This window comes from Erinaceus europaeus, unplaced genomic scaffold (assembly GCF_950295315.1).
Source record: "Erinaceus europaeus unplaced genomic scaffold, mEriEur2.1 scaffold_584, whole genome shotgun sequence".
Lineage (NCBI taxonomy): Eukaryota > Metazoa > Chordata > Mammalia > Eulipotyphla > Erinaceidae > Erinaceus > Erinaceus europaeus.
The window spans coordinates 59,241-79,224 of NW_026648116.1; the positions used below are offsets into that span (position 1 = coordinate 59,241).

At 40.8% G+C, this 19,984-nt stretch overlaps 1 protein-coding gene across 1 annotated transcript in view; it reads left to right on the plus strand.

Annotated features, from left to right (window-relative positions):
* The window catches only part of LOC132536626 (ankyrin-3-like), a 74,702-nt gene extending 55,638 nt beyond the window's left edge, over positions 1-19,064 (plus strand). The window contains exons 11-14 of the mRNA XM_060184746.1: positions 12,399-12,505; positions 14,298-14,327; positions 18,144-18,368; positions 18,947-19,064. Coding sequence (XP_060040729.1) covers positions 12,399-12,505; positions 14,298-14,327; positions 18,144-18,368; positions 18,947-19,049 — 465 coding nt within the window. The 3' untranslated portion in view covers positions 19,050-19,064. The remainder of the gene's footprint in view (positions 1-12,398; positions 12,506-14,297; positions 14,328-18,143; positions 18,369-18,946) is intronic.
* The last annotated feature ends 920 nt before the right edge of the window (positions 19,065-19,984 follow it).

Below are 19,984 nucleotides of genomic sequence, written 5' to 3' on the forward strand. Positions count from 1 at the left end.
ATGCCATCTGAGCTTTCCCACTGTGTCAACCAGTCTCCCCCAATGTCCAGAGCAGAGAGAGTTTTAACTCAGTTTAATTTGGGCTTCTGTCCTCACCAATAAACTTGCTATTGGTGGTGGACAAACAAGATATGATCAAACACTTGCCCAGGGCAACAGAGAGAGTCTCATAGCACAATAAAGTACCGTGCAATTTTGAGATTCGATTGTTGCACGCTTTCTCAATAGAAGTCTAATTTTTGACAAAAGAAAATTAGCTATGATTTAAGAGAACAGCTGTAAACTTGGCCATTTCTAAGCAAAGTTGTAGAAAGGTATATTTTTCCAGTTAATCACTAAAGGATGCATGGTAGACTGCCTGTTTCTGTTCATATAGGGGCAATGCATCTGTCAAGAGAGATGTGATGACCCTGTCTGCTCTCCATTTGAACTGCTTCCTTCTCTCCTTCCATCCCTTCCTCTTTCCCTCCTATTCTCCCTCCCTCCTTCTGTCCCTCCACGCATGCTCAAGTTCCCCCCCACCTCCCCCTGCAGGATTTCACCTCTCCAAGATACGTACTCATTCCCTTAGACAGAAAACAGAGAGACAGAGACAGACACCACAGCCTCCAGTGCCATTTCACCTCCTACTTGGTGCCTGGCTTTAAACCTAGCCCACTTTCCTCTTGCAGACTTCTCTTTGCAAACCAGATTTGCCCGGGTGGGTCATGCCTAGGGTTTCATCGAGCAACACTTGAGACGGTTTAACCAAATTGTAAAAAAAGTTGCATCTAGATCCAGCACAATAGGTCACTTGAATGGTGTCCTGACTTGCTATGTGCAAAGGATCCCAGGATCCAGTCCAGCTTCCACCACATTGAAGGAAGCTGTGGTTCTGTGGTCTTTTTCACTCTCTCTGCCCCTAAAGAAGAAGAGAAAGAAGAAGAAAAGGAGAAGAAGGAGGAGGAGGAAGGAGAAGGAGAAGAAGAAGAGGAGTATCTATTATCTGACATAGGTTCTGTAATTACTATCCAAGGTCAGGGTAGTCTCCAGTTACCTCAGGGAGCTCTCACGCCTTCCACTCATGACTCTTCTCAGCGACCTAGGAATCTACAGCTTTCACATCAGACTTGGTCTGTGTTCAGGTCAGACTTGGTCTGTTTTGAAGTTTAAAGTGATCGCCCTCCTGCATTGTGGTCATACTGTACTGTGTGTTACTTGATACCATAGCAAGGTTTCTGTAATTTGGCAAATTCTTCAGGAAAATTTGTGTGTTTAATTTTTTCATAATCTAGGCAGCTTTCTGTCATCTGACTAATAGAAAAGGCAACAAAAACAGCACCCCAACAGCAAGCTCTGATAGTCGCTGTTTTCCCTGATACCTCCCAACCCACTTCACCCCTGAATACACTCCACATCAGCATGCTAATCTTCCTTTTTTTTTTTTCTTGCTTTGTTTAAGCTCACGTCTAAGGAGCTCTGAGAAGTAAGCATGGGGGCAGAAGGTGGCCAGCCTAGGACTCAAGATTTGCTAGATAGTCCCCTGGTAGATAAGCACCTTGGACTCATGACATTTAATATGCTGCTTGTTCTCTTCGATGTGCTTTGCCAGCATTTCTCTGGTGATCCCTTCAGCACCTCTGACGGATCTGTCAGCAAGATTACAGAGGGTTTTTTTTTTAAAATGTTTTAAGTAGAGAGGTTGGTACTGTGACTTACTTAAGGTAGTACAGTCAGCTTAGACATCTCTTCAGCTGGAAGGTGATGTGGTGACATTCTCACCTTCCATTCTGACTTTAAATACCTCATTTTATTGCAGGTGGTAACTAAGTTATCCTGAGACCAACCAGACTGGGAGATCCCAAGGAACTTGACGATAGTGTATATTCTAATCTCAAATGAAAAGGGTGTTAGGACCATAGTAAATAACACCAAGAAAAGAAGTAAAAGACAAAAAAAAAGTCTGCTTTCCCTCATACAGTAAATTTGCTAACATCTTACTTTGCTTCTGGAATCAGATTTTCTCTCAAGGAGTCACCGGTTTTTATCTTTAGGTATACAGCACTTTTTATGCATGTACACATTGTGAGATAATTAGCACAATCAAACTTGACATATATCCATCACTTCCCTTAGTTGCCTTTTATTTAAATTTATTTTTATTTCTTTATTGCCTCTGGGATTATCAATGGGACTCAGTGTCAGCACTAGAAAACTATCACTCCCAGTGGCCATTTTTTTAAAAAAAATTTTATTTAGGGAGTTGGGTGGTAGCACAGTGGGTTAAACACCCATAGTGCAAAGCACAGGGACCGGCGTAAGGATCCCAGTTTGAGCCCCTGGCTCCCCACCTGCAGGGGAATCATTTCACAAGCAGTGAGGCAGGTCTACAGGTATCTTTCTCTCCCCCTCTCTGTCTTCCCCTCCTCTCTCCATTTCTGTCTGTCCTATCCAACAACAACATCAATAATAACTACAACAATAAAACAACAAGGGCAATGAAAGGGAATAAATAAATATAAAAAATTTATTTATAAAATGGAAATATTGACAAGACCACAGGGTAAGAGGGGTACAATTCCACACAGTTCCCACCACCAGAACTCTGTATTCAATCTCCTCCCCTGATAGCTTTCCTATTCTTTTCCCTCTGGGAGGATGGACCCGGGGTCATAGGGTGCAGAAAGTGGGAGGTCTGGTTTCTATAACTGCTTCCCCGCTGGACATGTGCATTGGCAATTCGATCCATACTCCCAGCCTGTCTGTCTCTTTCCCTAGTGGGGCAGGGCTCTGGGGAGGCAGGGTTCCAGGACACATTGTAGGGGTCCTCTGCCCAGGGAAGTCTGGTTGCCAGTGGTCATTTTCTTATCTTTGTATTCCCTTCCTTCTTCCCTCTGTCCCTTCATCCTTTCCTGTCTCCTTTCCCTCCTCTCCTTTCCTCCCTCCCTTCCTTCCTTTTTTCTCTCCATCTTTCTTCCTTCTTTTTTATTAGAAAGGTTAGGTAGAAATTGAGAGAAGGGGGTATAGAGAGGGGAAGGCAGAGAGAGACACTTGGAGACCTGTCTTACCGCTGGTAAAGCTTCCCCCTGCAGGTGAGGGTCAGCCTCTCAAACCTGGCTTCTTGCCCAGATGGTAACTTGTGAACTTGTGTGATCAACTGGTATGCGTGACTGCCCAGCACCTCATAGTTACCAGTGTGTGTGTGTGTGTGTGTAATACTTGAGATCTACTCAGTAGATTTCAAGCACATAGTACAGTATTAACTGCAGCCATCATACGGTGCCTTAGCTTTGCAGAATTTATTTTTAAAAGTGAGAGTTTGTGCCCTGTGGCCAGCATCTTCTCTGTATCTTATCCCCCACCCCCTGCTGGCTTCTGGCAATCACTATTCTACTCCCAGTGACTGTGAGTTAAAACAGTTTTTTAAAGTAGATTATCTTTTTGTTGTTTGCTGAGGCATCATAGTTCCAAGCTGACTCTTTTTGAACACACACACACACACACACACATACAGACACACACACACACATACATACACACACACACACACACACACACACACACACACACACACACACACACACACACAGTGCCAAATCTTCCTCAGTGAAGTGAGGGGCCACTCTCAAAACCAGATGGCAAACGTGACAGAACAAATGTGCTATCCAGGTGAGCTACTTTGTCATCTAGAAATCAGTTTCTTCAAGATCATTTCCAACTCATTGTGCCCTAGTAGCCTACGTAAGGGTAGCAGCTTGCCATTTCTCTTAATGTCTGCCGTAGAGACAGTCACTACTACACTGAAATGCTTTACCTGCCAAGGCATTCTATCAAGTGGGTTACCTCATTTCATGCTTTCAGCCACATTATTAACTAGTATCACTGTTACGGCTTCACAGAGACTGAGACTGGGGGTGGAGGAATATTTCACTGACTCAGTGTCCCCTTAGGCAAAATTAAGTGGTAGAGGTGAGACTAGAATTGAAGTCTGGTGACTGCTGTCATGATCCTGTTGCTGACTGCTAGACCACAATGACCCTCTGCTAGGGGAAGGATGATAGCTGAGTAAAGCGTAGTTACTATGGGAAGAGTCAATATTTAAAAAAGTATTTGTAAGCGGCCAGGCACTTCTATTGTTTGTTAATTCACCAGGCTGTTCCCTGTGCCCTGGAAAACAAAAAGAAAAAACAAAACACACACACACACACACACACACACCCCTACCCCTAAATACTGCATATAGGGCTGCGAGAGAAGGTAACTGTCTGGAATTATAAAAAATATCAAGTGTATTAGAACTATCATTCATGTTTTGTTGACATAGCAGTTGACAATTCATTAGTTGCTTTCACTGTACTTGTATCAGTCCACTCTTGGAGTGCACTGCGGTCGTTAATATTACTTTCCTGTTAGGCTAATGCAGAAATGAAATTTCAGGGATGTTTTATAACTTAACATTTACTGAACTAGGAAGGAATACAGTCTTAAGTCAAGCCTAGATCATCTGTTATTTGTTTGGGGGTGACTAACACCTTAATGGGTTCCCCCTGCCCCATTTGTAAAAACAGACTGAAAGTCCTTTGCTTTCCTGGCTCTAGTCTGTGACATTTCCCAGTCCTTTGTCAGCTCAATGGTCTTGACAGTTTATTCTAGACGAGAAGCATTGGGTTTTGCTTGTGACTTGTTATTGTTACGTTGCCACGTCAGGACCACTAGTTAGTCTTCATGACCCTTTCTGCTACCTTCCAGAGGAGCAGAACTGACAAAGATCTGAACTGGTATCTTGCAGCACTGGGTGGGGGGTGGAGTTAGACAATCACCAACCTCTGTTGGAATTCATTGCATTTCTCTTTCCTGTGCAGATACTTTTTTTTTTTTCCTTCTGCCTCTTTTTCTTCCATGCCTGGGCATTTATTTCCAGAACTGGGTTTCTGGGTGTGTCCTCATATGTAAAGCCAGTGTGTACTTGTAGTCCTCTTTCCTTTGGTGAAGAAAGTTATTTGGAGCCCCTGATCCCTACCTGCAGGGGGAAAGCTTTACAAGTGGTGAAGCAGGGATGCAGGTGTCTCTGTCTCTCTCCTCTCCCTTTCCATCTCCCCCTTCCCTTTTGATTTCTGGCTGTCTCTATCCAATAAATAAAGATGATAAAATTTAAAAAAAAGAGAGAGAGAGAGAGAGAGAGAGACAGATACCTATAGCTTTACCACTTGTGAAGCTTTTCCCCTGCAGGTGAGGACCAGGGCTTTGAACCTGGGTCCTTGCATGCTATAATGAGTACACGTAAGCCACCCCTATCATCTGGCCCACCGATTTCATCTGTCTTAAGGTTGTGTATTATTATGCCATTCCGACCATTGAAATAATAGTCTCCCTACTGCCAAGTTCCTTAAAGTTGCCTGCTTCCACCACCCTCCTCCCAGAACCTTTAGCCACCTCTCTTCAGCATCTGCATTAGAATCTTGGGATATATTTTTATCTAACTTTATGCCTTCACTTTTTTTTTAGAATTTTAAAATATTTATTCATTTATTTATTCCCTTTTGTTGCTCTTGTTGCTCTTTATTGTTGTAGTTGTTGTTGTTGGATAGGACAGAGAGCCATGGAGAGAGGAGGGAAGACAGAGAGGGGGACTGAAAGATAGACACCTGCAGACCTGCTTCACTGCTTGTGAAGCGACTCCCCTGCAGGTGGGGAGCCGGAGGCTCGAACCGGGATCCTTCTACCGGTCCTTGCGCTTTGTGCCACCTGCGCTTAACCCGCTGCACTACCACCCGAATCCCCCCTTCACTTTTTTTTGTTCCACTCATATTCTGACCTTTTTCTTCTGACTTAATTTGCTTAGCATAGTCATTGCTGTGGCAAAAGACAAGATCTCATTTCTCCTTTAGTGGAGTACTGTTCTTTCTTTTCTTTTTTTTTTTTTTTTGCCTCCAGGGTTATTGCTGGGGCTCAGTGCCTATGAATCCACTGCTCCTGGAGGCCATTTTTTCCCATTTCTTTGTTGCCTTTGATGTTATTACTGTTATTATTGAATAGGACAGAGAGAAATGGAGAGAGGAAGGGAAGACAGAGAGGGAGAGAAAGACAGACACCTGCAGACCTGCTTCACAGCTTGTAAAGTGACTCCCGGCAGGTGGGGAGCCGGGGGCTCAAACCCGGATCCTTGTGCTTGGTGATATCTGTGCTTATCTGAGTGTGTCACTGCCTAGCCCACGGGAAGGAATTATATGTTTGCCTTTTTAAATAACTTGCAAAATCTCCAATCTGTTTTTCTATTGAGAGGGAACCAATGTACATTCCTACCAACCGTGTGAAAAAGTTCCTTCCCCTCCCCTCATCTCCTAATCGACAATTGTTCTTACCCTTGTTGACGCTGCCATCTCACAGGTATGAGGTGATAGCTCATTGTTGTCTTGATTTGTGCTTCTCTTATAATAAGTGGAAATGCTAATTCACTGTTTTTGAACAAGTAGCTTATTATGTATGATAGATCACTGTTTCAGTGAGTGGCAAAGAGTTTAGGAAAGGCCTGACAGGGACGTGAAAACCCAGTGTGCGGACACACTCTCGCCTCAATGAATATTAGATGATGGCAGTGATCCCTTTTTGTGTGATATGATTCATCAGTTCAATTATTGATGTTACTAGTGTATGTGTTTCTAAGTGCGAAAGGTAAATAATTTACTGCAATTAAGGAGGAGTGATATTATTTATTTATTAGAACTTAAAAATATATACCCTTTGTAAAGAGTAACCCTAAGGCTTCAGATAGGGATTATAGTTTACTTTAGAAAAACAATACATTGAAAGGCACCATGTCTTTCCATTGCATATCTTGCACTGTTTCTGAGGTGGGTTGGTTGTTCAGGGTCTCCAAACAGTAAAATAAGTAACACCCAATCTTTGATTAGCCCATAGAAGATTTGGAAACCCCCAAAAGAGTTACTGTTCTGTTGGCTTTAGGATTAGGACCGCAGCTCTGTGGACTCAGCCACCACACCCATCAGATGTACCCATTCAGTAGTGCAGGGGAGTCATTTCTGATTCATTTTTACCTTTTCTACAACCTAGGGTAGGACAGTGACTTGCATTTAAACACAGTTTTATTATTATCAAAGTTACATATGTAATAAAAGTTATATCATTTTATAAGATATACTCATTAAAGAAAGAAAAAACGGGGTCTGGCGGTAGCGCAGCAGGTTAACCGCATATGGCACAAAGCACAAGGACCCGTGTTTGAGCCCCCAGCTCCCCACCTGCAGGGGAGTCGCTTCTCAAGTGGTGAAGCAGGTCTGCAGGTGTCTGTCTTTCTCTCCCCCTCTCTGTCTTCCCCTCCTCTCTCCATTTCTCTCTGTGCTATCCAACAACAGCAACATCAGTGGCAACAACAATAATAATGACAACAACAAGGGCAACCAAATGGGAAACAATGGCCTCCAGGAGCAGTGGCTTCGTAGAGCCACAGCAATAAATAAAAAAAAAAAAAAAAGGAAGGAAGAAGAAAGATAGAAAGGGAGGAAAAAACCCATAACCCTCATCTATATTCACAGTCTCTCATTTCTCCTCTCTCAGAACGCCTTTTGATTACTAGTTCTCTTTTCTGTCAATACTGTTTGTTGCTGTGTCTTTGCCTTTTCCCACTTCAGAAAGTCCTAAATGAAAGATGAAGGTTTACATTTTAGTTACCTCTTATTTCCTAATATGTATGTTTCCCGTCCTGCTATGCCCCCAGATGATTGTATTTTATCTTGGTTATATCAATATCTGCTATAATGTCTTTGTAAATTTTATTCACAAATGTAAAGCATTGAGTTGTCAGAAAAGTCATGATGTATTCTTTGCAGAATTTTGTCCTGACTTCTCTGGAAAGCCAGTATATTATGATGACACTTTCTGTTTTGGCATGATATTTTCTTTTCCGTAGAGTTTGTTTTGCTTGTTTGTTTGGTGTTCTGTATACAAATCACGAATTCATTCTACAACTCCTAGCCAGTTGTATAAGTCTGTCCTCTGTATGTTTATACTTATTTGGTGATCTGTAAATTTTTATCTGCTTAACCCCTCTCTCATGGAAGGAACTATTACCTACTTACTTGGCCCACTAACTATCCAGATGTCCTTCAACACCATGAAAAGTTCCTGTGTTCCCATTTTAAACCGTATGCCTTCTTTTTCTCGATTAAACTCTTCATTTTGGTAGCGTACACCTTCTAGTAATTTCCTTACCGAGTTTAGAGGTTTTATATGTATGAAAATATGTTTCTTGGTCTGGCTAGTTAGAAGATTCTATATTGAAATTATTTCTTCGGAGAACATTCAAGGAATAACTCCATTGTCTTTCACTTTAGTTTTTGTGGATAAGAGTCTGATGTAAGTCTGCCATCGGTGACTATTTTTCATCTGTAAATTTGTAGGATCCTTCACTGCCTCTACATTCTGAAATTTCAGGATGGTATGCCAAGACAGGGTCTGCTTATCAACAGTGCTGACTTCTCAGTAGAAACTTCTACTCTGGGGAACTCAAGGCTTCAGTGTTAAGAAAAATTTCATTTTGTATTCTTTGATTTTTTTTTTGTCTGTTTTCACTGTTTTCTTTAGATTTTTTTTTGGGGGAAGACACTGCAAAATTTGGGAAGTAATCCTCCATTTTCATGTTTATTCTCCGCCCCCCCCCCCCCGTTTTTTAAAAAAATCCTCACTCAGATTTCTAGTTGCTTTGTTTTAATATCAGTATGCTTACTATTTTCTATGAATTTTTTTTCTCAATGTTTCATTGATGTGAAAATATTTCATCTCATTCTGGATACCAATGAAAAAAGAAATTAAGCTTTCTTCTTTCTGAAAAACCCATTTCTTCCAATTTGCTTTGCTCTGTTTGCTTATTTATTTTGTTTTTCATGTTAGGTACTTTTCTCACCTAGTGATTCTCATCCCCTTCTTGTGATTCAGCATTTCAAATAAAGTAATAGAGCCTGGGATATTTCTCTAGAAAAATTCTAATGAGTAAATCGAAATTCCCAGAGAAGACTTACCAGTTTCTCCTTAGAGCCTCTGCCCCACCCCACACCCCCTAGCCTCTATCTGGAATATAATAAATAAACAGTGTCTGAACATTTCAGCATATAAGCTTTTAGCCTCTATTTTCAGTGTGGTTAGAGATAACTTTCTAATCTTTTGTTTCTGGTCTCTGTCCCATTTGTCTTCTGTCAAGATTAGTGGTGGTAGTTAAATAGGGTCATTATTTGTTAACTGATATATCAGTGAGAGAATTATTGAGCTGGCTCAATAATCACATTTTTTTTAAAAAATGAAGATTTATTTTGTGAGCAATACAGAGAACATAACAGAGCCCCCCCCCCCCCCTCTGGCATGTGAGCTGTCGGAACTGAGTTCAGGGGCCCTAGGCATACAATCCCATAGTCTACCCATTGGGCTACCTCACCACTCGCCACTCGCCACTTGCTCAGATCACGTTGTGTGTGTGTGTGTGTAGCGGCACTGGGACCTTGTACACGCATGATATCACTGCTGAGTTGCTCTTCCTCCCATGGGCCAGCTTTCCCATTATTTTATACACACAGAGAGACAGATGAGAAGGGGAGATAACACAGCACCACACTGTCATTTTTTTTTAGCTCTCTCTCCTCCCCCACCAGTGCTGTCCACAGTGGCCCTACATGGTGCTGGATTCGAACCCAGGACCTGGGGTAGGGAAGTAGTTCACTAGGGTGTTGTGCTGCTTTGCCGTGCACCTGCCCCTATTTTGAGCCTGGCCCCCACCATAATTAGAAAGCTTTGATGCTGTGGTTGATTTCACTGTCTCTCTGCTTGTCTGTCTGTCAGAAAAACAAAAACAAACAAGCAAAACAGGGATTTGTGCATAAGGGGTGTTCTCTCCCAGGCCAGAGTTATTTCCTGGTCTCATCACTTTATTAATAAAACTTTTCAATCGAGATTTCTATTATTTTAGTGATACCTTTAATGTGTGCATGCAGTCTGTGTATTTTAAAATACTGGCCTATCATTTTAAGCTAGGGCTCCTGTACGAAGGAGTAGGACACAATTTATGATTGATTTTTATTTATTTGCTTTTCGATGGGTGGGATTGTATCTGTCACCGGAGATAAAGCATTCTTAGTTATCTGCTCTCCAATCAGAGCTGCTGCTGTTTTCCTGTTTACTTCTGTACATCCAGCCATAGCTACTCATGTTAGAGCCAGTCACTGTGTTCTGCTTGTCTGTTAATTTTTTGTGTTTTTCATTTTTTAAAGCTATCCTTCATCTTTGTGCATTTTTTTCATTCATGGCTCTAATTTACCAACCCTGGTTTTTGATTGTGCTTCGTTAAGAACTGACGCTACATTTAGAACTGAATAAACATTCATTTGATTCCAGTGGTCTATTAAACTACCTGCTTTTCATCAGACTTTTATCTTTTTGCCCTAATTTTCTTTTTCAAATGTGGTAGTCATAATTATTGTAAAGTTTCTGTTAGCTCACCCGAAATAGAGGCTGACCTGGGAGTTCCCTTTGTAGCACCCATCCGATTCTCTTCATGTGCTCTGGCCGTACAATGATTTCTGTGCCATGCTAGATAGTATGTTTCTGTAAGGTAGAGAAGTAACACACTCGATGCCAATGTCTTCACCCATAGAAGATCCACTTCCTGCCAGGAAAGCACAGTGGAGGCTGATTATTTTAATCCATTCAAGACTTTGCTGAAGTGAGACTAATTTCCGGTCCTGATAGATCTCAGGCTATCTCTGGTTTGTTCGTGGTTCTCTCTGAGTTTTTATTTGAAATTCCGGTATGTTTTTTTGAGTCCTCCCACTTCCCTCCCTTCCTTCCTTTCTCTTCCTCCTCCTCTATCTTCTTCTTCCTCTTCTTTTTTTTGCCACCAGACCTACTGTTTGGTCTCCATACCTGTGAGGAACCTTACCTGTCCTGACACTATTTCCCCCCCTTTTTCTTTCTCTCTTTCTACAGAGACACAGAAAGGAAGACAAATGTGGCATTGTTCCAGCGTTCATGTACTATCCCTCCTTCAGGTGGGGACCCAGGGCTTGAACCTGAGCACTCAGATTTGAGCCCAGGTCCTTATGCTTGACAAGGTGAACTCTGTACCAGACATGCCACCAATAAGGTCTCTTTTTTTGAGACCTTTTTGCTTAAAAAATCCCAAACATTAAATCTCTTTCTCATATGAAAGTGTCACAGAGCTCCATTATGCCGTATGGAGACTTTCCTGGGTAGGTTTTGACAGCTTGTTGCTGTGCACCACTCCCAGAATCCGCAGAAGTCCTTTGCAGTAAACAGCAGCATCTTTGAAGCTACTCAGATTTCCTCCAAAGTACTCTCGGTCTTCCTGTTCTGCAACAGTGAGCCCTGTAGGTACAAATCCCCAGATTCTGCACTGGTTAAGTGAGAATTTACCCTGAGTTAAAAATGTGAGCTGGACTCTTGAAGGTCTTTGTGATGTAGATCTCAGCTACTCTGATGCATTCAGAGAGGAGTCCTGTCTTTATCTGGCAGCATCACTCGCATGCTGCTAGCCACTCTCTTCCACCTGAACATAGAAGTCTAAAGACTGAATCTTTTATCTTCATTTTGAGATTCAGGAAAGCATTTCACAGTTGACACTGGAGATGAAGTTCAAGGTTCGTAGACATACTGAAAGTCATAGTTGGAGTTATTTCTATGGCATCTTTTTGCCATGTCCGTTACCCACAAGGCTTTCTGAAAAGATTGACATAGAGGCAGTTAGTGCACCTGGTTAAATGCAGACATTACGGTGCACAAGGACCCGGGTTCAAGCCTTCAGCCCCCATCTGCAGAGGAGAAGCTTCACCAGTGGCTAGCAGGGCTGCAGGTGTCTTTCCTTCTCTACCTCCCCATTCCTCCTCATTTTCAGTGTCTCTTTCCAAAATGAATATATGAGAACTTTGAAAAAGGCTTTAAAAATGAAGCTCTTAAAAAAAAAATTTTTTTTTAAGGGAGTTGGGCGGTAGTGCAGCGGGTTAAGGGCACGTGGCGCAAAGCACAAGGACTGGTTAGGATCCCGGTTCGAGCCCCCGATCCCCACCTGCAGGGAAGTCACTTCACAGGCAGTGAAGCAGGTCTGCAAGCATCTCTCTGTCTCTCTTCCTGTTTAGCTCCCCCTTCTCCCTCAATTTCTCTCTGTCTTCTCTATCTAATAACAAATTAAAAAAAATGAAACTCTTTTTAAAAAGATTGAAATAATATAGTGCATTAATAAAATCTGTTTTCTTACAACTTCAGCATTGGCCTATGGAAGAAACAAAAATTAAAATCGCATATTTGCATATTGCCTCTGGGCTTCCATAGTACTATCCTGCCCGTCCAGAGAAGCCAGTGTCTTGTGAGTTGTTGAAGCAATGTGTTATTTTATTTTTCAGCACCTAACATTCACAAGAGAATTTGACTCAGATTCTCTTAGACATTACAGCTGGGCTGCAGACACGTTGGACAATGTCAATCTTGTCTCAAGTCCTATTCATTCTGGGTAAGTAACTCAAAAGCCTTGTTTGCTTATTTCATGTTTGCTTAATTAACAGTAGATTCATTATACACAGTTATGAATTTTGACAAGCTTCATATATGTGAAGTATTGATCTGGTAAAGAACCTCATTTGTGAGTATACATGATATGTATTTGTTAGTCACTAGTGAATACTTTTCTAAGCAAATGTATTTGCTTATGTTAATTAAAACAACTGTGTTGGAAAAGAAGTTAATTAAATTACTGATGAGTAATTCTCTTGTTGCTTATAATTCTTTCATTTTCTTTTTCAATAAAGGATGAAATACAGTAATTTCTCTTAATTTTACTTTATTCAAATGAAGGTTTTTTTCTGAGTTTTCTGTCCAATAAAATTAAGATGGAGATATTTCTCTTTTTTGTGAGTTGATTTAATACTGATTAACAAGATTGTAGGATAAGAGGGCTTCAATTCCACATAATTCCCATCACCAGAGTTCTGTACCCTACTCCCTGCAGTGGGAGGTTCCCTATTCTTTATCCCTCTGGGAGTATGGACCAGAATCTTCTTTATTTTATTTTATTTTTGCCTCCAGGGTTATCACTGGGGCTCAGTGCCTTCACTATGGATCCACTACTCCTCCGGCCAATTTTTCCTTCTTCTTTTTTTGGATAAGACAGAGAGAAACTAAGGGAGGAGGGGAAGATAAAGAGGGAAAGAGAGGAAGATAGACACCTGTAGACCTGCTTCACCACTTGTGATGTGACCCCCCTGCAGGTGGGGAGCAGGAGATCCTTACATAGGTGCTTTGCACTTCGTAGTATGTGTGTTTAACCTGGTGTGCTACCGCCCGGCCTCCTGGACCAAAATTCTTTATGGGGTGCAGAAGGTAGATGGTCTGGCTTCTGTAATTGCTTCTCCACTAAGTATGGTCAATGGCAGGTCAATCTGTACCCCCAGCCTGCTTCTAAAGATAATATTTCTGTTAATTTACATCACTACTTTGCTTCCAATAAATTAAAGAATTTCACTCAAATATTTAGTGTTTAAATTAGCTGAGTGAATGCTGTTTTTTTTTTCCTCTCATATGACATAGGCTTATGATTTGCCAAATGATTTGCGTATTTTTTCTTTTTTATTTAAGAAAAGATTAATTAACAAAACCATAGGGTAGGAGGGGTTATGTATTTTTTCTATAAGAAGAAAATAGAAATGTGAGACTTGCCAGATTATGTTTGGTGTTACCTGCATATCTGAAATACTAAAGTTATAATTATACTTTATCAGCAAGAAAATATAAACTATGCAAGCTACACTCAGTAGGTAGACATGCAGGACATGCCAAGAGTTCTTTGAATCAGGTTTTGTCAATTGTCACCATGTGAACAGATCAAGAGCTCCAAGCTTGTGTCTCTGTGCAAGAAGCAGAAACTGAGTAAGCTGAAGCCAGAGGAACACCAGCTTTTCATTCACTGGAAACAGTCAAGTATTTGGATGTCCAAATTCTGTCTCATTGCTCTTAAGTATTTTGAAGGTAGTAGGTGTGTGTAGGCAAGCAAAGGGAATGGAAGGCAGGTGGTATTATTTGAAAAGAAAAACTTGTATTTGAGGACATTTCACTAATGCGATGTGTGCAGGATAGCTTAGCCATTTCAGGCAAATGTTTTTCATGGGTGTCACACAAATGCTAAATGCCTCGGTTTCTTTGTTCTGATGTTTTTATTTTCCCTCTGCTTGTCATTGGCATTTTCTGTTGCCTGCTTCTAATGATCTTGCATTAACTTTTCCCCATTTGCTTTCTGAATTATTTTGCAGTTATTCTCCACTTCCTCAGTATGATTCAAGGTGATAACTGTGTCCTTTATGTGAACCATCCTTTTATTTCTTTGTACTTTTCATTTATGTGAATCCCCCCACACACACAGTTAGATTGTGTCAATGTCTGTAATGTTCTCAGAATTTGTCATCTGCTGTTCCTAAAACTAGAAGCATCCATGTGTCCGTTTTAAGATCATCTGTATACTCCCTGCTATCACTTGAATATTAGTAAGATATTGTTAATGATGAACATCGCCATTTAATTTTTTCGCTGTTAACACTGCATGAAATTTTGTTTTGCACAAAATGTATACGGAATGAATCTGGAAAAGAAAAGCACTGTGTTTTATCATGTTAGTGCTTAACAGGGGATACTTATTGTACTTAACAGGTACCCACCTCCCTACCTCTTCTCAGTCTGTTGACTCTGTAGAGTTGAAAACATTAGAGCGATGAATGGTGACCATGAGCACCAGCTGTGCACTGAGCACTGTGCAAAATACAGAAGTCCTTCCAATGTGTCATTAAGATTGGATTATTGTCTACGTCATCCCCCCCCATTTTGTTCAGATAGTCTTTGTAGCTGAAATATTTTTCTATTGATGCTGAAAACCTTGGATTGCTTTCAGACTTCTCAGCTAAGCTTGTGTGTATATTTTATCATAAGTACACCTCCATTTTTGGTATTGGTCACCAGGTCTGCCCTTAGATAGTTTCTCTTTTTTTGATATTTATGTTTATCATTTTCTAATTTGATATGGGACAGAGAGAAACTGAAAGTGATGGGGAGATAGAGAAGGAGACACTTGCAGCCCTGCATCACTCTTGAAACTTGCCCCTGCAGGTGGGAATAGGGTGAGGGGGTGCTGGGGGGAGGTTGAACAGAGTCTTTGTATGGTAATAAACGCACTCAACCAGCTGTGCCATCACCCCAGCCTTCAAACCTAGGTAGTTTCTAGAAACACATAATGAAATAGATTTCATTATTCCTTTTTTTTTTAAGCTGGATGTTTGTGTGTACATAATTTCACAACTCCCAGGCCATTTTTCTCATTCAGATAGAGAGAAACAGAGAGACAGACACACACAGAAGCAACAACAGCCTTTTCCCCGGATACAAAATTACTTCCATGTGATACTGTGCCTCAAGCAAACATTGGCCCCGACAAATATTTCTGTTCATTGATTTATTAAAAAATATTTATTAAAAAATATTTATTGGGAGTCGGGCGGTAGCTCAGCGGGTTAAGCACATGTGGCGCAAAGCGCAAGGACCGGAGTAAGGATCCCGGTTCGAGCCCCTGGATCCCCACCTGCAGGGGAGTCGCTTTACAGGCAGTGAAGCAGGTCTGCTGGTGTCTGTCTTTCTCTCCCCGTCTCTGTCTTCCCCTCCTCTCTCCATTTCTCTCTGTCCTACCCAACAACAAGGACATCAATTAACAACAACAATAATTACAACAATAAAAAAAACCAGCAAGGGCAACCAAAGGGAAAATAAATAAATAAAATTAAAAAAATAAAAAATATATATTTATTATGTACAGGAACTGTACTCAGCTCTATAGGTCTAACAGTGAACAAGAGAGAGCTGATCTGAATTACTGTCTGTGCAACTCAGCTGTTAGTTGCCAGTACAAACACTACCTTCTCAGTGCAAATATTCCAGTCTTTATTTGTACTCATACAACTGAATTTTCAAGGATGGGCTTTGTCTTGAATTGTTTTTAATCCATCCTGTTAACTGGTATTCTTCCTCATGAAGTTTTAACTCTTAAACTTGCTCAGAAAAGACCAGATTTTTGTCTTGGGCTGTGGAGATAGCATAATGGTTATGCAAAAGACTTTCAAGCTTTAGACAATGAGGTCCCAGGTTCATTCCCCAGCACCATGATAAGCCAGAGCTGAGCTGTGCTCTGGTCTATAATTTTTTTAAAAAGCATATAAAAGTAGTTGAACATGTCTGTCTAAGTCAATTTCACCTTTTTAGAGCAGATTCAAGTAAGACTTATTTTATTTAACTCTGGAGACGAAATGTGTCATGTTCACATGACTTTAAAAAGTATCATGTGGAGATATCTGCACTTGGAAAAGCGTCTTTATCTTTGATGAGGGGGCAATGTTTTCTGTTTCTGAGGAAGTCAGTCCCTCTTCCTCTGCCCCTGTTCAATATCAGAGTGGAATGCTGTTATAGAAAACTTAGATAAACCTAGAGAAAACAGCTAAGTCTCTAATGTAGGGGGGAAACGTGTCAAGGTAATTCCATCTTACTGGTTGCAAGAGTTAGATCTGAAAATTGAGCTGACTGAAAAATGACCCCGTCCTTTTTATCCTCTCCATGCAAATGGCAGAGCAGTTTGCTCCGTCGTCACTTTTCTTATTTGAAGAGGCACCTTCCTCTCTAGGAAAGGGCCCCTAGCTTGCATTTTCATGCAGGGTCCCAAATTCTACTTGAAGGATGTTAGAGCTGTTCTGATATGAATTAATGGCGGGTTTTGATAGTTAGGAGTATTTTCCTCCCTGTCAGTATTCATTTTTCAAATTATCAGGATTTTGGACTTTTCCAGTAATATGCATATGTTCACATGCCGTAGTTAGAATGAAAAGACAGATGCTTCTTGGGGCTGGGTGGTGGCACCTGGGTTAAGCGCACATAGTACAAAGCGCAAGGACCCGCATAAAGATGCCGATTCGAGCCCCTGGCTCCTCACCTGCAGGGGGTGTCATTTCCTGAGCAGTGAAGCAGGTCTGCAGGTGTCTGTCTTTCTCTCCCTCTCTCTATCTTCCCCTCCCCTCTCAGTTTCTATCTTATCCAAAATAAGGGGGGGAAACGGTTGCAGGAGCAGTGGAGTTATAGTGTTGGTGCCAAGCCCCAGTAACAACCCAGGAAGCAGAAAAGAAGGTAGTTCCTCGTCTCCCTGTCCGAGATGCCTTCTCCCACTTAGCAAACACATGGATCATACTCACTGAATGCTTAGTAACACTTGTCACAGAGGGAGATCATATGCAGGGTTTTCTTTTTTCATGATACAACTAGGAATCAATACTTACGATGAGTTGTACCATTCTTAGATAGGACACAATTTAGTTACATTTCCATATTTACATGGAAATTGTTCTTGCTCGTTGCTTTTCCTGTAAGAACCAATGGCAATTCTGTTATTTAAAGTCACTTCCTAAAAAAAAAAAAAAGCTCAAGTTATAACTTGTGCATGTTATAAATACTCACGTGTAGGTTAAAGTTTTAAAGTCAAACTTATACTGAAAGGATTATGTTATCCTTTCCATCAAAATTTCCCTAGCAAAATTAGTCAGATGCTGCAGTCATATTCTGCTTTATGTAGTAACAGTGAGTGTGCTTATTCCACAGTAACTGTGGAATCATTTTATGAGTCGTACATGTTAAGACATACTGTGGAGTCCCATCTTACGTAGTTAGCATATGGCTAAAACAATGTGTAGTTAAAATATCCCTTGGACAAACTGCACAGAAAGACCACACTCCTGTGGTTTTGTTTCTGGATATGTGGTAGTCTTCAGTAGATACTTTTTTTATTCCAACTTTGAAGCAGTCTCTTCCTTCCATTTGATCATCTGATGAAACGCATGACTTCCTGTAGGTGACCACAGGCCACCCAATAAGCCGCATCTTAAGCTTCTGCCTCGTGCACAGGTTCAGTGCAGGCTTGATGTGACTGCACTGTATTCATTTCCCACTGCTTTTTCAAGAGAGGAGGTTGTAGCGGCATTGCCTGTAGCGTTATACTTTTCACGCTTTTATTTGAAAGCCTCCTGTGAAGATGGTTGATTTCTTACCTTGACTTGGCCTCTGATCTTCTCTGTCAGGTTTCTGGTTAGCTTTATGGTAGATGCAAGAGGCGGCTCCATGAGAGGAAGTCGTCATCACGGCATGAGGATCATCATCCCTCCACGCAAGTGTACGGCCCCCACTCGCATCACCTGCCGTTTGGTAAAGAGACATAAACTGGCCAACCCACCCCCCATGGTGGAAGGAGAGGGATTAGCCAGTAGGCTGGTAGAAATGGGTCCTGCGGGGGCACAATTCTTAGGGTAAGTTCTTCTGTTGATTTTACTCTCATCACATCTTCGGCTTTCTTTTGACTCTTGTGAGCTCATGTAGTGAACAAATAATATCTCTTAGTTGGACTATCGCTAAGTATTATTATTATTAAGTATTATCTTATTATTATCGTCGCTAAGCATTATCTTTTGTGGAGAGTCAGAGGTCACAAAGCTATGTAGTTCTGTAAGAAAGTGAGCAGGCTGATATTTCCTTGTCTCAGTTTGCTGGTCAGACCTTTCACTAACCAAGAAGCATGCTCTCTGCTCAGTGAGTGCATGGAGTTCTAACCGTCCCTGTGGAAGTCAAGGCACCATTTTTAGTAATCAGTAGTCGATGCTACCAACCCTATCACCACATGAAATAAATGACTACTTGGGTACAATCTTTTGAAAGGTAATTTTAAGGAACCAACCCATGGCGATGTGGTAAAAGAAAAAAAAAGATAAATGAAATTCGTTTTCTGAGGTGGCACTTGGGTGCAAATCAGGCAGGCTCTGTCACGACTGACAGTTTGTTCACAATTTCCCCTTCTCGTTTCTCTTCCTGCTGCATGGATGTTATTCAGTAAACTGCATCTTCCTACCAATCCTCCCCCTGTAAATGAGGGTGAGAGTTTGGTTAGCCGAATCCTGCAGCTTGGGCCTCAAGGAACAAAATTTCTTGGGTAGGATCTTTATAGACAAGATACAGAATGTCTACAATTCTTTCTCCATTTTCCAATTTTTTTCTGTCACCCCCATGGTCTTTATCCTTGTCTTAATTTTATTTTGACTTTTTCACTTGTAAATGCTTTCAGTTGATGTGTGTCACTGAAAGAAATATAAATATATATACCATAGTGGCTTGACTTAATGTAGCACTGCTACCTATCTTGTGTTTTTTTAAGCATGTGGAACTCACTGCAAGCATTCCGCTTTCATAACTTTGTGCTTCCGTAAACCTTTCTTTCATTTAAAATGTTTTAGCTGAATATGGTAGTTTAGAAGACAGAGTGGCACTCTAATTTTAATCCAGTGTAATAGAAGATACTGACAGGCTCTGGATAAACATTTATTATAAATGATATATATGTGTGTGTATATATATAATATATACATATATATGTATATATTTATCTGTGTGTGAATTAAAGTACATTTTTTAAAGTACTAATGTGTACTAAATATTCTCTATGGACTTTGAAAAGTAAAACACATAAATAAGTAAACAGAATTTGAAAAAAAATGTTGCCAATATAAGATATTTAAAGAAAACTGAGATGAGCAGGACAAATATTTTGATGTTATTAAACTGTTCTGTTTTGTTTTGTTTCGTTTCGTTTAAGCTGAAATGTGTTGGTATTTGTTGTCTGTTGCTTGTCTGGTTGGTGTGCTTGCCTTGGCAGTCTGCATGAAGATAATGGTTATGAAAAGTTGTGCTTGGCTTTACCTTGGTCAAAACCCCTTGTTCATACTTCTTTCCAATGTGTTGAATGTCATACACAAAGCTACATACCTTAAATATTTATAGAGACAGTATCATATGCATGAACCTGCAAAGATTGTATCTATTTCTCAAGTAAATTATCTAATCGGGTATGGTTAACAATATGCAAACTGTCTTT